The following is a 20,037-nucleotide window of genomic DNA, read 5'->3' as shown; positions in this document are numbered from 1 at the left end:
GAGGAGTAGCTGTGTTAGTCAGTTGCAGCAAAAACAAAGTTAATGTTTTGTAGCACCTTAAAGACTAACAAGTTTATTGGGTGATAAACCAGGGGTGCAGAACCTCTTTCAGCCTGAGGGCCAAATCCCATTTTGGAGAAGCTGTCAGGGATTGATTGATTGATTGATTGATTATTAAATTTATTAATCGCCCATCTGGCTGGTCACCCAGCCACTCTGGGCAATGTACAGCGTACAATAAAACAGTTTAAAACAATAAAATTCTACAGTAAAAACATTTTCTAAAATACCCTAACCCACCCCAAATGCCTGCCTGAACAACCACGTTTTTAATGCACGGCGGAAGCTCATTAAAGAGGGGGCATGGCGGAGTTCCCTAGGGAGGGAGTTCCACAGAGTGGGGGCCACCACAGAAAACGCCCTCTCCCTCGTCCCCACCAGTCTAGCTGTCCTGGCTGATGGGACAGAGAGAAGGCCATCCGAGGCTGATCTTGATAAGCGGCCTGTCTGCTGCTGCTGGAGGCGCTCCTTAAGATAGGCTGGGCCGGAACCATATAGGGTTTTAAAGGTCAAAACCAACACCTTGAATTTGGCCCAGAAAACAACTGGTAACCAGTGCAACTCCTTCAGCACTGGAGTGATGTGATCTCGCCGGCAGCTGCCTTTAATCAGGCGAGCTGCCGCGTTCTGTACCAGCTGCAGCTTCCGAACCGTCTTCAAGGGTAACCCCACGTAGAGCGCATTACAGTAGTCTAAACGAGAGGAGACCAGGGCATGTACTACCGATGGGAGCAGATGGTCGGGAAGGAAGGGGCGCAGCCGCCGTATCAGATGGAGTTGATACAGTGCAGGGATCATATTCCACGGTGGGTGGGGCCAAAGGCAAAAGGGGCAGGGCCGTAAATACCAGCATATTATATCTTAAAGCTCTTACTACTGGTAATTGAGCCTTGAGAGAGACATTTCAACCTTTTAAAATGTGGGGTGGGGGGCGACTGCACCAAAGCTGGTGGAGAGGGAGCATGGCTAACTGGGGAACCTTGGGTGACGGATTTGGCCCTGGGATCTGAGGTTCCCCACCTCTGCAGTATAGCATGACTGTACTGATATGTACAGCATGTATTGACTGGGAATTCCTCCCCATCCACTTGTCCCATAATTCTCTTGAACAGGAGTAAGGAAATTGGCCCCTGCTGCTTTCCTTACTCAGGGCTTCTCTCTTATCAGCCCAGTTTCACTGCTCTGTTGGTAGGCATGGGGCTGCCGAGCTTGTTAGAGTGACCATAGTGCTGCTGGAAGTTGAGCAGGCTTCGATCTGCGGGGAGCTCTAATTGGTAGCTTCCTTGGGGATCCCATCAGTCAGTTTAATAAGCTGCTATTCTCTTACTCAGGCATGGAAACATCCTAAACAGAGTCCTGTGCAGCAGACAAAGGTGACATTTTGCCCCACAAATCCATTCTGCGACTGGCTAGTCATTCAAGTCCATTGCTAACCGATACTATCAGGGTTTTTTTCAAACATATCCCCAAAGTCTTCATATTTTATCAACAAACTGTTGTTGGTTGTTTTGTTTTTTTACTCCTATATGTCTTGAGCAGCCTTCCCCAACCTAATGCCCTCCAGATGTTTTGGACTTCAACTCCCATCAGCCCTGCCAGCATGGCCAAAGGACAGGAATGCTGAGAGTTGTCATCCATAACATCTGGATGGCCCCAGGTTGGGAAAGACTGGTCTTGAATAAAGACTCTTCACTGTAGTGTGCTGTCTGAACCGACAGCTGTGATGCTTATTCATTCCACCAAGCTCTGTGACTGGATACTGTGAAAATATTGAAACTAGTATGTGAAAAGGGGCAACTATTATGCCCGTAGTTTAGATTATGAGACTTTGGGCAAGGACCTGTTTGTTTACTCCCGTTCAGCACCTAATACAACCTTCCCCAACCTGGTGCCTTCCAAATGCATTGGCCGTGCTGGGTGGGAATGATGTGAATTGCAGTCCAACACATCTGGAGGGCACCAGGTTACGGAAGACTGATTAGTATATTTTTGGTGCTTTCATGAAGAACGCTGATTTTGAAAGATGGAAACTTCAATCAGTAACTGACCCTGGCCTGTTAAGTAAGTAAGTATGCGTGTGTGTGTGTGTGTGTGAGAGAGAGAGGGGGGAGGAGAGAGAGAGAATACATATTGCATTTTATTTTGCAGCTTGGTCTTAACCAGCTTTCGTTCATTTCAGGAGGCTCTGAAAAAATTTCCAGTGCTGGAAAAGAGGGCTGAACATTTTAAAAATATAGCTCTTCAGATTAAGAGTGATCTTGACAGTCAGAAAGCAGTAGCAGCCAAAGGACTTGTTGGTCTTTCTCTTCAGCAAGCAAATAACGTCAAAAGGCTGCAAATGGAACATGAGCTCATAAGTAACAGTCTCCACAGCTTGTTGAACAAACTTCAGGTACCAATTTTGAACACTGTGTTTCTTCTGTCGCATGCTTCGCTATAGTATTTTATTTATTGTGGCTCAACACCTTTCGTATTGTATTGTTTTTGTTTATATTTTTATGGGGATGATTTTCATTTGTATTATGCCAGTTATGGTTTATATTGATTGGGGGGGTCTGTTATATTAATTATGGATTTCTGCATTTGTGTAAGTTGCGCTGAGATTGCTTTTTGTGGTGGGAAGTGACACAAATGTAATAATACTAATAAATGTTCAATGGCTTAGCGTAGGGGTGTAGAACCTCAGGGTCTCCAGAAGACCACGCCCCTTCCCTCCAACCGCTGATTGTTTGGTGGTTTTCCCATTTTCTGTGCAGTTTTTTTTCCCCATTCTAAAAGGCTGAAATGCCTCTCTTTAAGGCTTAGTTACTGGCAGTAAGTTAACATATGCTAGTATTGTGGGGGTTTGGTCCTTCCCCCTCTGTCCTACCCCCTTTGTCTTTGTCCACACCCACCACTGGAATGCAGCCCCTGAGAACTTCTCCAAAATGGAATTCGGCTTCAGGCTGAATGAGGTTCTGCACACCTGGCTTAGATGAACTTCTTATGAACATAGGAAGCGCCCCACTGGATCAGACCAAAAGCCTATTTTAGTCCCGCATCCTATTTCCCACAGTGACCAATCAGGTACCTCTGGAAAGCCCATGAGAAAGCAGTAGCATAGTCCTGCTCATGTTCCACAGCAACTGGTACTGAGAGGCATGCTGCCTCTGATCCTGGAGGTAGCATCTAGCCATAATGACCAATAGTTTATCCTCTATTACAGGGGTGGGCAGGAGATGGATGTGGATCTACTGGTAGATCTCTGGGTGATTTGCAATAGATTGGCAAGGGTCCCTGACTCCCAATTGCCTAACAGTAGCAACTTCTAAAAAGCTCTTTCCCCTACTCACACACACAATTAGATGGCTGAAAAAGACTGCTACGGAAGGAGCCGGAGTAGACTTCTGTGTGAAAGGACTGGTACCGTTGGTTCTGGTACAGATCACAAATCCCTCGGCTGTGCATACGCCCACAGTCACCCTGTTCCTCAATTCTTAGCATATGCCCGCTCACCCCGCAGCCACTACTTTGCACCTGGTTCCAGTTAGTGGAGCTCATTGTTCTAGTTAAAAAAACAACAACAAACTACAGTAGATTCTGCAAGCCTGAAGTCTGCCCAGCCTTGCTCTAGTCCATGAAAGCTGATGCCGTAATCAATTGTCAGTGCCTCGGGTTCATTGCAGAGCAATGCCCGACGAGCTGTTGTGTGTTTGGTTAAATAACCTTTTCAATCTCAACAGTTCCTTTTTACCCGCTTGTGCAAGAAGAAGGGTGAATTCTACACTAACATCACCAACTACACAAGGGAGCTGCTTGATGAGAGGAGAAAACACCATCAGCTGCTAACTCAGATTCAGTGTCTCAAGAAGCACCATTTGGAACAAGATGGAGCTGGGACCCACCAGCTCAACTTCCCTGAACTGAGCCAAAACCTGGACTTCTACATAGAGGTAGCTCTCTGCAGAAAAAAGTCCCTCTCTCAAGCCAGCTAGTCTTAGGCTGCCCTGATATATTTGAGATGTTCTCTCTTCTTATTTTGAAATCGACTCAAATATTTGCTAACACATGAAACATGCAACGAAATGTTGTATCATTTCCTTACCCTCTAGCAAGAGGACTTCCTGGGGGGTTTTGTACTTTGGCATTCCTCGGGGTTCACCCAAGCATGCTGATACCTCCCTCTTCATTCTTGGCACTCCCACTCTGGCTCCAATCCTGTTGGCACTCCACCACCAACATTCGGTATTAGAGAGAATGATTCTTGAAAGTGGGACACTGCCACCTCAATTCAGTGCACCTGGTAAAAACTTTACCCTCCAGACTCCTCTGGAATGAAATGAAATTACTAACAAGCAGAACAGATCGAAGACTGTAGATTAGAGAGAGAGAAATCAGGGAGGAAGGGCCATTAAAAGTATAATTTACTCACCTTTCTAGGTAAAAAAAATGTATGAAGTGTATTACTAACACTGTTTATTTATGGATTTTTTTTAATAACATTTGTATACTGCTCCATATCTAGAACAGATTTCAGAGCAGTGAACACAAGAGATAAACCAGTAAAAGGATAAAAATATCAAAACACCAGATTAAATTCTGCTATTTTTAAAAACAGAGTACCAATAGAAACTGTGGCTGGTCAATTGAGAAATGCCTCCTGGAACAGTGCTGTTTTCAGGAGGCGCCGGAAACAGCACAGTGTTGGTGCCCGCCTGACCTCCAGGGGCGGGGAATTCGAAAGGAAGGGGGCCTCCACACTGAAGGATCTTCTCCTAGTGGACTCTACTCAAAACACTACTATTTATTTAGTTATTTATCTGAAGTATTTTTTATCCTGCTCTTCGGCCAAAAGGGTTCCTGGAGTGGCTTACATGCAATCAGTAAAAGAAGACAGTCCCTGCCTGCAGGTTTACATTCTAGGAATATGTGACACACAAGGAAAATTGGATGGGGAGGAGCAGGGGAATGGCCCAGCTTCCCATCTCATCACCCTCTGTACAGCCTGCTGGAACGGCTGCTGCTGGTGACAGTTGAGGGATGAGGAGCCTTTCTTCGACTGTATTGGATGTGTTCAAGTCCCAGAGCTGAGATTCAAAGAATCTGGGAACTGGTTTCATGTGCCCAAAGGCACTTTGGTCTTGTGTACCTCAAAACAGCACGCACTCCTGTGCCACAGGGCAAACCACATTTGAAAACATGAGGTGAGAGTTCAAAAGCATGTGAGAATGACATGGAAGTCTGTTACTCAAATGGAAAAATTAAAAATCCCTTCGGATCTGCCCATGCCATGTACAAGAGTATTAGGTCTCTAGGAAATTGAATATAATTATTGGAAAATACTTTTATATCTAGACTATAACCTGTCCATCAGCCATTCCTTCAGGCTGCAGAGCAGAGAGAAGAGAAGCAGGCTATTCTATTGCCTCGAGAGGTCAGCTGCCTTTGGCTCTTCCCAGCTGTCATATGGCTGGCAACCATTCCATCAGGCTACCTGAAATGTTTCCATCGCAGCTGGTTGTGATAAGAACTGTAACTCTTAAGAACTGGTGCCTCAGTTTGACTTTTCCTCTTCCCTCCCATCCCCTTTTCCTTATCTGTCATGTCTTAGATAGTTCCTGCCCTCAGGCTTACAATCTTACTACTGATATTTATAAGCCACTCAGGGAGCCTTTTTTGGCGAAAGAGCATGGTAAAAATGCTTTTAATAAACAATATATGAAGGATAAGCAGCATTAAAAACATAGAAGCTCTGCTGGATTGGAGGCCTAGCTAGTCCAGTATCCTATGTGGACCCCACATGTAGGGCGTGAGCTCAGGAGCACCCTCCTGCTCATGTTTCCGACCAGCTGACAATTGATAGCCTTCTCCATGAATTTGTCTAAGCACCCTTTGAGGCAGCACCCTTGCTGAAGCTAAGCAGGTCTGGGTCTGGTCAGTGCTTGGAGGGGAGACTACCTGGGATCGACATGTAGCCACCTTGAGTTCCATGATGGAAGAAAGGTGGGATATAAATGTAAATGTATAATAAATAATAATAAAATAATGGTAGCAAATTCCATAGTTTATGCAGTGTGTGAAGAAATACTTGGCTGTACTCTGGATTTCAAGAAAGAAAAACCTAATTCCCCCCACAGATAAGTTACGGGAAAGCCTGTGTAGCCTTTTGCAGTATGTCATTTTGATAAGCGCTAAGGAGATGGAGAGTAAGCAAGGTGAAGTGTATGCACTGAAGGGTCTAGGGCCAAATATTGGGAGATGGAAGAAAGGTGGGCTAGGCCTATGGTGCCTAGAACATTTACAATTATCAGTGAAGGTCCTATCTTAAACCAAACTCAACAAGAAAAGCAAAATAGGTTTAAGGAAGCATATAAGTAACTGAGGATAAAAAATACAGCTACAATAAAACAAACTTTAATGGAATAACTAGACTAAAATTTAAAGTAAAAAAAAGTTTGAACATTTTTGATAATACAACTAAATTGTATTATCAAAATTATGCACAAACAAAAACTTGACAGCCCAACATTTTACAGACACAAATAGTGATGTTACTAGTTTCGCAACAGGCTTTTCCTAATACAATTCCAATGTTGTAGGCTATACTAATACATACTAATATAACCCAGCATTTATACTTGCCTGGAACATTTATCCATCAGTGCCTTTGTTGCAGAACCCAGGGTCAGAGAGACCACAGAGTGAAGGAAAAAGAGTTTCTTTATTTAATGCGCAGGCTTAAGGCTGGAATCATTTCCAAAGAGCCAGAAGCCCCGATTTACATCAGCACATTGTTTTTATAGATATTGTGACACATAGGAAACGGCTCCTCCTCTCCCTCCCGTGTGGGGTTGCAGTCCTCAACATTTCTTCTCTTAGCACCATTGTTTATAATACAAGAACTGGGTTATAGGGTAGCCATGATAAGGAGAGAACAGAAGAGAACATGGTATGCAATAAGCAAAGAACAGGAACATGATATGCAATTTGACTTAACCTTAGCCTTTGTTGACAAGATAAGAAATTCCTGTGTCTCGTCAGCTTACAACAATATATTCAAGGGAGAAAGAGCTCAGCAAGAACATGAAGCATGAGACTGCATGAGGCTACTTAGTCTGACCCCCGATATGGCTGCTACACCTTTACTAGGTGCTAGCATTTTCAGACTGCCTTCAAATCAGGAGGGCTACAAACCTGAATTGGGGGGGGGGGGAGTTGGAATGGATAGGAAGGAAGACACATGTTCCTATGTCTCAATGGGTGTGCTTCCAGATGTTCCTGGGATGGTGGATCCTGGCAGTAAGTTTTGCCATAGTTAGGAGGACCCCTAAAGGGGAAGGGTTATAGCTCAGTGGTAGCATACATGCTTTGTTTGCAAAAGGTTCCAGTTTCAATCTGTCATCTCCTGGTAGGGCATGGAAAGTCTGGAGAGCCACTGCCAGTCAGTACAGACAGTACTGAGCTAGATGGAGCAATATTGTGAGGTGGTATAAGGAAGCTTCCTACCTAAATTCTTTCTCAGGTTCCGTGTGCAAAGAATACGCAAGGCACGGCACATGTGTTCATAAACAGGCTCGGGATGGTAACTTCTGTCCATGTCTCTTTTGATGCAGCAAATTTTGAAAGACATTTCAGAAATGGAGGAGGAACTCTTTAGTATAGAAGAGAAGTTGCAACAACTGGGAAGTGACGGCGAAGAAGGAAAACGGTATTTGGAGCGGTGTTCCGTTCATTTTGACGAGCAAGACTTCGAGGCAGGAATCAAGCAAGATAACGAAAAGCTTTTGCCTGTGGGTCGGTTCCTGAAACCTAAAGCTCAGGTACAAAGGACACTTTGATATACAGCTGTAAAAGAAGGGCTGGGGTGGGGGATACCCATATGTATGGGTCAGTGTGTTTGCTATGGGTTAATAATCCAAAACAACTTTGCCTATTAAGCAGGGGCGGGCAACTGCAGGGTGTCTGGGGACCATAGTCACCCTACCAGAACCCATGCAGGCTGCACTCCCGCCAGCACCCTGTGGAATTTGCCCCACAGTAGTGGCAAAAAGTCAGGGTTTGCTGCCGAAATTCAGCAGCAAACCTCTACATAGCGGTTCTTTAGTCAAATGTAGCTTGTTCTCAAGCTGAATTAGAGCCTCGTGTGGCGCAGAGTGGTAGGCGGCAATATTGCAACCGAAACTCTCCCCACGACCTGAGTTCAATCCCAGTGGAAGCTGGGTCCCAGGTAGCTGGCTCAGGTCGATTCAGCCCTCCATCCTTCCGAGGTCGGTAAAATGAGGACCCAGCTTGCTGGGGGAAAGGTAGTCACGACTGAAAAGGCAATGGCAAACCACCCCGCTACAGTCTGCCATGGAAACGCCAGCGTAAGCGGCGTCCCTCCAGGTGTCAGCAATGACCCAGTGCTTGCACAGGAGGAGCCTTTCCTTTCCTTTCAAGCTGAATTTGACCTAATTACCACTCTGCAGTGGTAAACAGATGGTGAGTTGTTTTTTTGCCACCACTGTGAATTTCAGTGGCAAGGGCTGCAACAGGAGTCGGCAGGGGCTGTGTGTTTGTTCTCTACCCCACCATAACGTGTGTTTGCTTGGAAATTTGATAACCTTAATGTAAGCTGCTCTATACCTTGTGTGGTTTTTCTTGTTGTGGTTTCTCTTTTATCCGTTACAACTCTACTATAAAATCCTCTCTTTCTTCACGTACATTTTTCTGTTAAAAAATGCTTGTTTAGGACTATTAGGGAGCTGCATAGATCTGTGAGATCAGTATTTTGACCAGAGGGTTTGCCAGTCAAAGTAAGACTAGCAGGACAAGTGGGAGGGAGAAGAGGGGTGATCGTGTGGTTCAGGAAAGAAGTGGAGACGGAGGTGGCTTTCTGGACAGCACAAGGGGATGTTTCAGGCTTAGGCTGCAGTGCTGCATACACGGTAGTTTAATCGTATTAAATTCAGTGGCGGTTGGGGCGCTTGACTCTGTGTCAGATTGCTGCCACGGTGATCCACGTGGTATTGGGGAGCAATAGCAGATGAGCTTTTGTGGGTGGGAGATACAGCTGCGGAGAGAGATGGAAGACAAATGCAGAAAGCAGGGAGTCAGCTGAGAAATGCATGGAGGAACGTGGCATTGCCATATGGGAAAGGGAGAAGAGGTGGTCCTGTCAGTTGCATTCAGGACTGAATGCAGAGGGTTTGGGGGAGCAAAGAATGTCTTCAAGGAGCCTATACAAGGGTCCATCAGTAGCTGGGTACTGCAGTCTGTAGAGCGGAGAAATGGTGGATTTAGGGCATGAGTGACCTTGGGGGAAAGGGGAAGGAAGACAAGTAGTTGGACAACTTCAAGAACGTGCCTAGAAGGATTGGCCAGTCTTAAGGCAATGACTGAGAGTATTGGGTGGTGGTTAAGTGGAAAGATCTTAGGAGCTGTCATTCCTATTCTGTTCTGAGATGTCTGCATTGGGTCTGTGACTAAGGCCCCCTTCACACGCACGCCAAGCAAGATGGGAGCTGCTGCTCTGTACGGCACTAGCCTATGTGGCTCCAGGGGGAGGGTGTGGGAGACTGTAACCATGCAGATGAGTGTGACTTTTGAGTGGGCCCACTAGATCAGCTCCACCCATTGTACATACGTACATGTACACACCCACACCTCAGTGTATGTGAAAAGGAGGGCAAAGGCCGGATTAGTCACAACTATGAGGTTGAGGTGAGTCTAAGTCAGCCTTCCCAACCCAATGCCGTCCAGATGTTTTGAACATCCATTCCCAGAATCCTGACCATTGACCATGCTGGCAGGGACTGATGGGCGTTAAGTCCTAAATATCTGGAGGACACCAAGTTGGGGACGGCTGATCTAAAGCATCAGTCAAGTTGGTAGTGATTGTCTTCAAGGCTGAGACTAACAGAACGAAGTGGGGGGGGGGGGGCAAGGCCTTAGCCCTGTGAAAAACAGAATAAAAGGACATCTATCAGGATATTCTTTGCACCCCTTTCCCTTGGTGAAGGCTGTTACGCTATACCTGATGCTTAGACGTAGCCAATCCTGATGCCGCCTTTTCCCAGTGTGTGTCTCGTCTGCATGAATGACGTGTTCTTGCAGGTCTACATTCAAGCTAGATCAGAGCTAGAAACCAGAAATGCTGAATACTGCAGAGAGACCGAAGTTGCCCTGAAAGCATGCAGAGAACAGACAAAGGAGCTGCTTCTAGAATTGAATACACTTGAGGAAGAGCAAAAACCTTGTCGTGTTGCTAACCTTGCACTAGAAGAAGAAAACTCTAAACTGATGAATACATTAAAAGCAACAGAGCAAGATATGAAGGTATGCTGTCATTAAACCCTTAATTGATGCCTTATTCTGATTTCTCTCAGACAAATCAAAAGCATGAATCTAAGGTTATGTAAGTCAGTGTGGTGTAGTGGCTAGACTGTTGGACTGGGAGCCGGGAGATCTGGGTTCTAGTCCCCACTCAGCCATGGAAGCTCACTGGGTGACTTTGGGCCAGTCACAGACTCTTAGCCCAACCTACCTCACAGGGTTGTTGTTGTGAGGATAAAACGGAGAGGAGGAGGATTATGTACACCGCCTTGGGTTTCTTAAAGAGGAAAAATGGTGGGATATAAATGTAATAAATAAGTCATCTAGTTCATTGACCCACGTCCTGTGAGGATTTACCTAATAGGCCATTTGTGGAGTTGATTCTCTGCGTGAAAGAACAGAAATTCCTGTTAAAGAAGGGGTAGACAAGTTCCAGAAACAGATGATAAGGAGGATGTAGGACTGCTGCTGAAGGCAGTCCTGCATCTCAACCCCCCTCTGAGAATACAAAGTGCTGGGTGCAACAACATCATACTAAGTTTCTGTGTGCTACTCGGTTTCATTAGCTGCTGGTTGAATAGGTGGACAAATTGAACGCCATGTTCTCGCATGTCTTCTGTTGCTAGACACTACAAGGGAGGGGAAGAGACATGGGGCTGCTGTGTAGAACAGCAGCTCTCCATCCTCTCTGTACATCTACTTTCAGCCTGTGATTCTTACAGGAAAATGGTTGCATATTACTAAATCCACACCATTAGTTCCAGTTCCCCTTGATTGGAGGCATAGTGCTGATTAGATAGGGCAACTTCATTTGTTGCATATTTAGCTTGTAGCACTACTCTGCATTAACTGTGTAACGAATTAAATGCCTCACTTACACATAATAATGTGTATTATGTGTAAGGACCCTCACAGCACATAATAGTTTTGTCAGTGTTTTCAGTTGCCATCAAATATGTCTCATCTTCTAAAGTCTAGAACTGCTATTCAGCATTTGAATACCTTGGTCTGTTTATTCCAAGAATCTGAAGCTGAGAATCCAAGAGCTAGAAAATGTATCAAATGAAGCGGGGAGAAAACTACAGGAAAAGGAGAAAAAAATAGCCACATTAGAAATGGAACTTAAAGTGAGAGCTTGCAGGAGTGAGTTGGCCAGACTTCAGGCTACATTAGAGGAAAGAGAGAACTGCCTAAGAAAGGCATTATCGGAGAGACAAACGCTCAAGGTACGTGCTAACTTGTTAACAAAGCAGTTTTCCTGCATTTTATGCTTCCCATTTACAGACTGGAGTGAAACATCCTTGAAGAACCTAATATTCACAGATCCATAGGGTATAAAACAATGTATCATACCTAGTGCTATTACCTGTGTTTGTAGACAGATGTAATGCCTTTTAACAGACGCACTAGATGTCAGGGACTGCTAAGCCTTCCCACTGAGTAGTGAGCTAATAGAGACTTGCTGTGCAATCCACAACATATTTAGCCAGTGTGGTGTAGTGGTGAGAGTGCTGGACTGGGAGCCGGGAGATCCGGGTTCTAGTCCCCAGTCGACCATGGAAGCTCACTGGGTGACTTTGGGCCAGTCACAGACTCTCGGCCCAACCCACCTCACAGGGTTGTTGTTGTGAGGATAAAATGGAGGGGAGGAGGATAATGTAAGCCGCCTTGGGTTCCTTGCAAGAGGAAAAAAGGCGGGGTATAAATGCAATCAGTCAATATGCATTATGCCTAATTAGCTGAACAAAGCAAGGCAGTTGCCTGTCAACTCAAATGGACTGCTTCCTGGCGTGCCCAGGCTTTTGCTGGGCTCCTTCTTCAGGGAGGGCCCTCCTGACCCAACTTCTTCTTTTCTTCTTTTTTTAATATATTTTTATTTTATCTTTATAAACGTAATATACAGTACCAAACATACCAACAACCTGATCAATACTAGAATTTCCCAACAATACAATATTCTGATAAGGACACCACAATAACAGAAATAGAAGGAAAGGGAAAGGGAAAAAAAGGAAAAAAGGTAAAGGGAGGAGGAAAGGAGGTGAAGAAAAAGGAGGAAGATTCTTTCCCCTTCCCCCCCCCAAGAATTAAATTTAAACTCCAATACCCCCCAGCCTCCGATGCCATTCTATTTTACAAACTATATAACCTTAACAATCTTACAGTTTAATAAACAACCTTACATTTCAATATAATATCATCAATCTTATATCCAAGAAACAGGTCTACAGTTCATTCCCAGTAGCCTAGATTATTACTACTAATAATTTTTTTAAAAAGGAATATAGTGTTGTATAATAATAAAACTTAAAATAAACCTTCAACAGTCAGTAATATATTTTATATTTTATGTTGTTGTTGTTGTTCAGTCGTTCAGTCGTGTCCGACTCTTCGTGACCCCATGGACCATAGCACGCCAGGCCTTCCTGTCCTCCGCTCTCTCCCGGAGCGTGCTCAAGTTCATATTCATTGCATCGGTGATGCTATCCAGCCATCTTATCCTCTGCCGTCCCCTTCTCCTTTTGCCTTCAATCCTTCCCAGCATCAGGGACTTTTCCAGTGACTTTTCTCTTCGCATTTGGTGGCCAAAATATTTGAGCTTCAGCTTCAGTATCTGGCCTTCCAATGAGCACTCAGGGTTGATTTTCTTTAGGATTGACTGATTTGACCTCCTTGCAGTCCAGGGGATTCGTAAGAGTCTTCTCCAGCACCACAGTTCGAAAGCATCAATTCTTCGGTGCTCCGCCTTCCTTATAGTCCAGCTTTCACAGCCATACGTTACTACTGGGAAAACCATAGCTTTGATTAGACGGACCTTTGTCGGCAAGGTGATGTCTCTGCTTCTTATATAAGTACACATTGTACCCTCGAACATTTAATTTAAATACAGCATACCATATCTATTTTGAAATAAAAAATATAAAGAAAAGCAAGAAAAAACAAAAGATGAAAGAGAATAAATGAATATATATATAATCATTTATCTTCTGACCTAGCCTGGATCATGTAGACTAAACACAAACAGTTAACAAAGCTTGTTTAAAGATTCCAGTTCATGGGGTTGTAACAGGAATCTCGCACAATTTTACGTTCAGCCATGCCTCCGCCATTTCATGATTTATAAGCTTCTTCATCTGACCTTCAGACACGATACAAAGTGTAGCAGGATACTTTAAGTAATATTGTAAGTTCATTTGTTTTGCCATATTTTTTGCTTTGATAAATTGCCTTCTTTTATTCGCCACCTCTTTGATGTAATCTGGAAATAACATAATTTTATCTTGTTTCCAGGAAAGGCTTCCACCCTCTCTTGCCAAATGCAGGATATAATTCTTTGAGGAGACCTTTGCAAATTGGACTATGATGGTATAGTCAGTCCCTTTTGCATTTGGCACATGAAATGCCTGCTGAATATCAAGAAAATAATCACATGGGATAGGGAGTATCTCATGCAAAAGTTTATCCACAAAAATAGGCAATTTTACATCATTAGACAGATTTTTAATCCCAATAATACCTACATTGAATCTTCTCGTGAAGGCCTCCAGTTGAGAGGTTCTGTCAGAGGTATTTTTAAAACAAATTTGTCGAAGTTTCATTCACTGCTACTCGGTTTTCTTGCTCGTTAATTCTCATCTCCATTTTTTGCCATGACGCATTAATTAAATTGACAGCTCCTTGCAAGGCGGTGATGGAATTTTGGATTAAATCCAACCTTCTGGCTTGCTCTGTAAATTGCAAAGATAAAGTCTTTATCAGAGTAACTAATTCCCCTATGTCTTCTGTTTTTGAAACTTTTGACACAGGAGGCATTGTAGCAGCCATATCGGGGGTCAGACTAAGTAGTCTCATGCAGTCCCATGCTTCATGTTCTTGCTGAGCTCTTTCTCCCTTGAATATATTGTTGTAAGCTGACGAGACACAGGATTTCTTATCTTGTCAACAAAAGGCTAAGGTCATAGAATTGTATATCTTGTTCTCTGCTGTTCTCTTCTGTTCTCTGCTTATCAAGGCTACCCTATAACCCAGTTCTTGTATTATAAACAATGGTGCTAAGAGAAGAAATGTTGAGGACTGCAACCCCACATGGGAGGGAGAGGAGGAGCCGTTTCCTATGTGTCACAATATCTATAAAAACAATGTGCTGATGTAAATCGGGGCTTCTGGCTCTTTGGAAATGGTTCCAGTCTTAAGCCCGCGCGTTAAATAAAACCTCTTTTTCCTTCACTCCATGGTCTCTCTGACTCTGAGTTCTGCAACATAAATGGTGCCGTGACTCGGATGTGGCAGGCTCTGAGACAGAGAGGTGGCAGTTGCCTGCTCTTAATCGCCGCACCCGGAAGGGAGAGCTCGGCGCACGCCTCCCTTTCTTGGCGCCACCGACCTTTTTGTCGGGTGAATGGGAGAAAGCCTGTGCCGGGATCGCCCAAACGGCAGCAAGCAGCAAGAGAACCTTGGGAAGCGGAGGAGGGAACTTGAGCCCTGCCTATACTGCAGCTGCAATTGAGTTGAAACCCACATTGGAAGCCTTCGGGAGAAAGGCAAGTATATGGAGTAAAAGAGGGCCCTGCCTTCGGGAGTAAGGCCACTGGGCAGAAAAAAAGAGGGCCCCGCCTTATGAAGAAGGTCAGTGTTAGTATACGTATACAAAAGGTGACCCACCCGATTGGGGGTGGAAGGGGGGTCTGATCACTCCCCCGAGCAGGCACTAGTACTCAGCAAGGCGCTGAGGAAGCTGCTTCGCTCTAGTGGGAAAGTGGGTGGCAGGGACATATGAATGAAGTGATGAAATTGATGATTGTGTGAGTGGCTACTGCGGTTTCTGTTGCATACCATCGACCGTCCGGGTGCCCAGGCCAGTAGCAAAGTGTGTGGTGTGAAATTCCTTTTGTGTCGGTCAGTGAGACCCCTTACTCGCTGACCAATCCCCTTCCCTCTTTGTGTCCGTCTTCATCTTAGGAGGGAGGCTATGGAAGGTGGGGGAAGCAAGACTTGCACCCCCTTAAGATGTATGTTAAAAAAAGAAGGAAAAAGGTTTTTTTTTTAAAAAAGATTCAGAATAGAGAGAGGAAACAGCAAAAAGCTCAAGGTCGAGCTGAGAGAAAAAGAACAAGATCTGAGGCTGTTAATTAGAAAAATGTTGCAGGACAGCCTGGCTTTTAACAAAGCGTGGGAGCGTGAGAGTGTAAGGCTGAAGAAGTAGCTGTTAGCCTAGCGCGCCAAGAGGGGGAGCAGGAAAATTGCCCACAACGTTCTGAGTTGTGCAACATCGTCACCTCGCCTAATTGAAATGAAATCCCTAAGAAATAGAAAATGAAAATGAATACCCAGAAGATGAAGGCGAAAAATGGAGAATAAAGGTGAAGAATCAGCCCCCAGGCCACAGGCTAGACCCCTCTTCGAGTGAAAAGTGTGCCATAAGACTGTCCCAAAGCAGAATGAAGTGGAAAGACCACAATGAAGATCTCTGTCAAGGTAGCCGTGTTTAGCTTTGAACTGTCCTAGAATTTTGTAGAGCCTGTAGACCATCAGCTATATGATTTCTCAAGAGCGTAACCGTTAAGCTTTTGCCGTGGGATTCCCTGCAATGAAGAAATCTCACTGATTTAAGTGTCCAGTGTTAGACTGCCTAAGTGTGTGTGCTGAAGAGACCAAGAACCCAGACAGCATGTTCCTGGCCAAGCCAAAATCATGCTACTACCATGCTCCTGGAAGCTGCAATAAACTGTGTAAGCTGAGAGACCCAACCTGATTGAGAAGAAAAGAAGATATTGGAGTAACTGTCTTAAAAAAACAGTGAGATTTGTGTAGCTGGCTAGCTGACGCTGTCAGTAATGTTACAACTTTAAATTAAGACTGTTTTCCTGTTTGAGACCCCAACGAAGAAAGCTGACCCGAGTTATTTGTTGCCCGTGCCAAAGCAAAGATTTGACTGCCCTGTACCTCATCGTGTCCTGTTTTAAGCTTGGGATTTACAAATACAAACAAACTGAGAAGCTTGCCTTTGAAGTCCTGCAAATCACCCCACTGCCTCCCCGAAGAAGATTAATGGCTGCCTGAAAAATGCAAGTATAAGGCGATGCCCATCACCCCCCAGCGTCCTGAGTTTCGGCACTTTGCTTTCGTGTACCAAGTTGAAGGGGAAGAGAAGAAAAGAGGGGTGTGTGTGTGTGTGTGTGTGTGTGTGTGTGATATTGTAAATCCCTGGCTAGCTTGTCTAGTGATAGATAGCCCCGAGAGCTCCCCCCACCCCAATTGCTGGATCTGCTCCATCATGCCTTACCATGCAAAAAGTGTTTTGCATTCATTGTGTTAAATTGCAGAAAAAGTTTGTTGTGTATATTTTATGATTTCTTAGATATCATGAAATATATGTGATATTTGCAGATTAGTGTTAGTTGCAACTCCAAATGATACTGAGTGTGGTTCCCAATGGATGACAAGGAGAAAAGGCAAAGGCAAGTAGAGAAAGACAGAGGCAAGTAGAAAAGACAGAGGAATAGAAAAAGTGGCAGACAGATAGAGAAGGGGAAAAAAAGAAAGAAAAGGCAAGAGGCAAAGAGAAAGAACATTTGTAGAGAAGAAGCGTGGCCATAGTTGCCCCCAGGGTGAATTAGAAGCAGCTGATTGTGCCTGGAGCTTATTACCTGGGATAAAGTAGCCACAATAATGTAATAGTTCTTTAAGATGAAGAAAATGTAACTAGAAGGAGAAGAAGAGCCTATCCCAAATGTGCATCATTGGGACTAGTGTAAGGCAGAAAGGTTTAAGTAAGTGAGTTTAACTTGAAAAAGACAAATAAAGAGACAAGGCTGGTGCATAGAGAGAAAGTTTTATGTAAAATGTTTGAAACATGATCTGCAATACAGGCAGATCAGCAAGAAAAAGAAAGCAAAAGAAAGAGAGAGATTTCTCTTCCCATTGTTGTTGTTCAGTCGTTCAGTCGTGTCCGAGTCTTCGTGACCCCATGGACCATAGCACGCCAGGCCTTCCTGTCCTGCGCTCTCTCCCGAAGCGTGCTCAAGTTCATATTCATTGCATCCGTGATGCTATCTAGCCATCTCATCCTCTGCCGTCCCCTTCTCCTTTTGCCTTCAGTCTTTCCCATCATCAGGGTCTTTTCCAGGGAGTTTTCTCTTCGCATTAGGTGGCCAAAATATTGGAGCTTCAGCTTCATTATCTGTCCTTCCAATGAGCACTCAGGGTTGATTTCCTTTACGATGGACTGATTTGACCTCCTTGCAGTCCAGGGGACTCGTAAGAGGCTTTTCCAGCACCACAGTTCGAAAGCATCAATTCTTCGGCGCTCAGCCTTCCTTATAGTCCAACTCTCACAGCCATACATTACTACTGGGAAAACCATAGCTTTGATTAGACGGACCTTTGTCGGCAAGGTGATGTCTCTGCTTCTTACTGTGCTGTCTAGGTTGGCCATAGCTTTCCTCCCAAGGAGCAAGCGTCTTTTAATTTCATGGCTACAGTCACCGTCTGCGGTGATCTTGGAGCCCAAGAAAGTAAAATCTGTCACTGCTTCCATTTCTTCCCCTTCTATATGCCAGGAAGTGATGGGGCCAGATGCCATGATCTTAGTTTTTTTAATGTTGAGTTTCAAACCAGCTTTTGCACTCTCCTCTTTCACCCTCAACAAGAGGCTCTTGAGATCCTCTTCGCTTTCTGCCATTAGGGTGGTATCGTCTGCATATCGGAGGTTGTTGATAATTCTCCCAGCAATCTTAATTCCGACCTCTGATTCATCCAACCCGGCATTTCTCATGATGTACTCTGCATATAAGTTAAATAAGCAGGGTGACAATATGCAGCCTTGTCGTACTCCTTTCCCAATTTTGAACCAATCGGTTGTTCCATGTCTGGTTCTTACTGTTGCTTCTTGACCCTCGTACAGGTTTCTCAGGAGACAGGTAAGGTGGTCTGGTACTCCCCTCACTTTAAGAATTTGCCACAGTTTGTTGTGATCCACACAATCAAAGGCTTTAGCGTAGTCAATGAAGCAGAAATAGACGTTTTTCTGGAATTCTCTTGCTTTCTCCATGATGCAGCGAATGTTGGCGATTTGATCTCTAGTTCCTCTGCCTCTTCGAAACCCAGCTTGTACTTCCGGTAGTTCTCGGTTCGCATACTGCTGAAGCCTAGCTTGTAGGATTTTGAGCATCACCTTGCTGGCATGTGAAATGAGCGCAATTGTGCGGTAGTTTGAACACTCTTTGGCGTTGCCCTTCTTTGGAATTGGAATGTAAACTGACCTTTTCCAGTCTTGTGGCCACTGCTGAGTGTTCCAGATTTGTTGGCATATTGAATGCAGCACTTTAACAGCATCATCTTTTAGGATTTTAAATAGCTCGGCTGGAATACTGTCATCTCCGCTAGCTTTGTTGTTACTAATGCTTCCTAAGGCCCACTTGACTTCACTCTCTAGGATGTCCGGCTCAAGTTCAGTGACCGCACTATCATGGCTATCAGGGACATTCAGATCTTTCCTGTATAGTTCTTCTGTGTATTCTTGCCACCTCTTCTTAATCTCATCTGCTTCTGTTAGGTCCCTGCCTTCTTTGTCCTTTATCATGCCCGTCTTTGCACAAAATGTTCCCTTGAGATCTCCAATTTTCTTGAAGAGATCTCTAGTCTTTCCCATTCTGTTGTTTTCCTCGATTTCTTTGCATTGTTCATTTAAGAAGGCCTTCTTGTCTCTCCTTGCTATTCTCTGGAACTCTGCATTCAGTTGGCTATATCTTCCCCTTTCTCCCTTGCTTTTCGCTTCCCTTCTTTCCTCAGCTACTTGTAAAGCCTCATCAGACAGCCACTTTGCTTTCTTGCATTTCTTTTTCTTTGGGATGGATTTCGTTGCTGCCTCCTGAACAATGTTAGGGACCTCCGTCCATAGTTCCTCAGGCACTCTGTCTATCAGGTCTAATCCCTGAAATCTATTCCTCACCTCCACTGTATATTCAGAAGGGATATGATTTAGGTCATACCTGAACGGTTTAGTGGTTTTCCCGACGTTCTTCAATTTAAGCCGAAATTTTGCAAGAAGCAGCTCATGATCTGAGCCACAGTCAGCTCCAGGTCTTGTTTTGACTGACTGTATGGAGCTTCTCCATCTTTGGCTGCAAAGGACATAATCAATCTGATTTCGATATTGACCATCTGGTGACGTCCATGTGTAGAGTCGCCTCTTGTGTTGTTGGAAAAGAGTGTTTGCTATGATCAGCGTGTTCTCTTGGCAAAACTCTATTAGCTTTTGTCCTGCTTCATTTTGTACACCAAGGCCATGCCTGCCTGTTATCCCGGTGATTTCTTGACTTCCTACTTTAGCATTCCAATCCCCTATGATGAAGAGGACATCTTTTTTTGGTGTTAGTTCTAGAAGGTGTTGTAGGTCTTCATAGAACCGATCAACCTCAGCTTCTTCGGCCTCAGTGGTTGGGGCATAGACTTGAATTACTGTGATGTTGAATGGTTTGCCTTGGATTCGTACTGAGATCATTCTATCATTTTTAAGATTCTACCCCAGTACTGCTTTTCCCACCCTTTTGTTGACTATGAGTGCTACTCCATTTCTTCTAAGGGATTCTTGCCCACAATAGTAGATACGATGGTCACCTGAATTAAATTCGCCCATGCCTGTCCATTTTAGTTCGCTGATTCCCAAGATGTCGATGTTCAATC

The 20,037-nt window shown here is 44.5% G+C and overlaps 1 protein-coding gene across 7 annotated transcripts in view; it reads left to right on the top strand.

The window, feature by feature from the left end:
- Positions 1 to 20,037, top strand: part of CENPE (centromere protein E) — a 64,893-nt gene that overhangs the window by 33,300 nt on the left and 11,556 nt on the right. For 6 of the 7 annotated variants that reach the window (XM_084855752.1, XM_084855750.1, XM_084855751.1 and 3 more), the window contains 5 exons: positions 2,240 to 2,452; positions 3,783 to 3,992; positions 7,653 to 7,859; positions 10,135 to 10,356; positions 11,376 to 11,579. In XM_084855752.1, coding sequence (XP_084711878.1) covers positions 2,240 to 2,452; positions 3,783 to 3,992; positions 7,653 to 7,859; positions 10,135 to 10,356; positions 11,376 to 11,579 — 1,056 coding nt within the window. The remainder of the gene's footprint in view (positions 1 to 2,239; positions 2,453 to 3,782; positions 3,993 to 7,652; positions 7,860 to 10,134; positions 10,357 to 11,375; positions 11,580 to 20,037) is intronic. The other variant, XM_084855753.1, reaches the window with a different exon arrangement.

The sequence above is a fragment of the Heloderma suspectum genome, chromosome 5, assembly GCF_057233095.1.
Source record: "Heloderma suspectum isolate Gila_16-S chromosome 5, 16-S_ref, whole genome shotgun sequence".
Classification (NCBI taxonomy): domain Eukaryota; kingdom Metazoa; phylum Chordata; class Lepidosauria; order Squamata; family Helodermatidae; genus Heloderma; species Heloderma suspectum.
The sequence above is the reverse complement of the archived record's forward strand: the minus strand, read 5'-3'. Positions and strand labels throughout refer to the sequence as shown.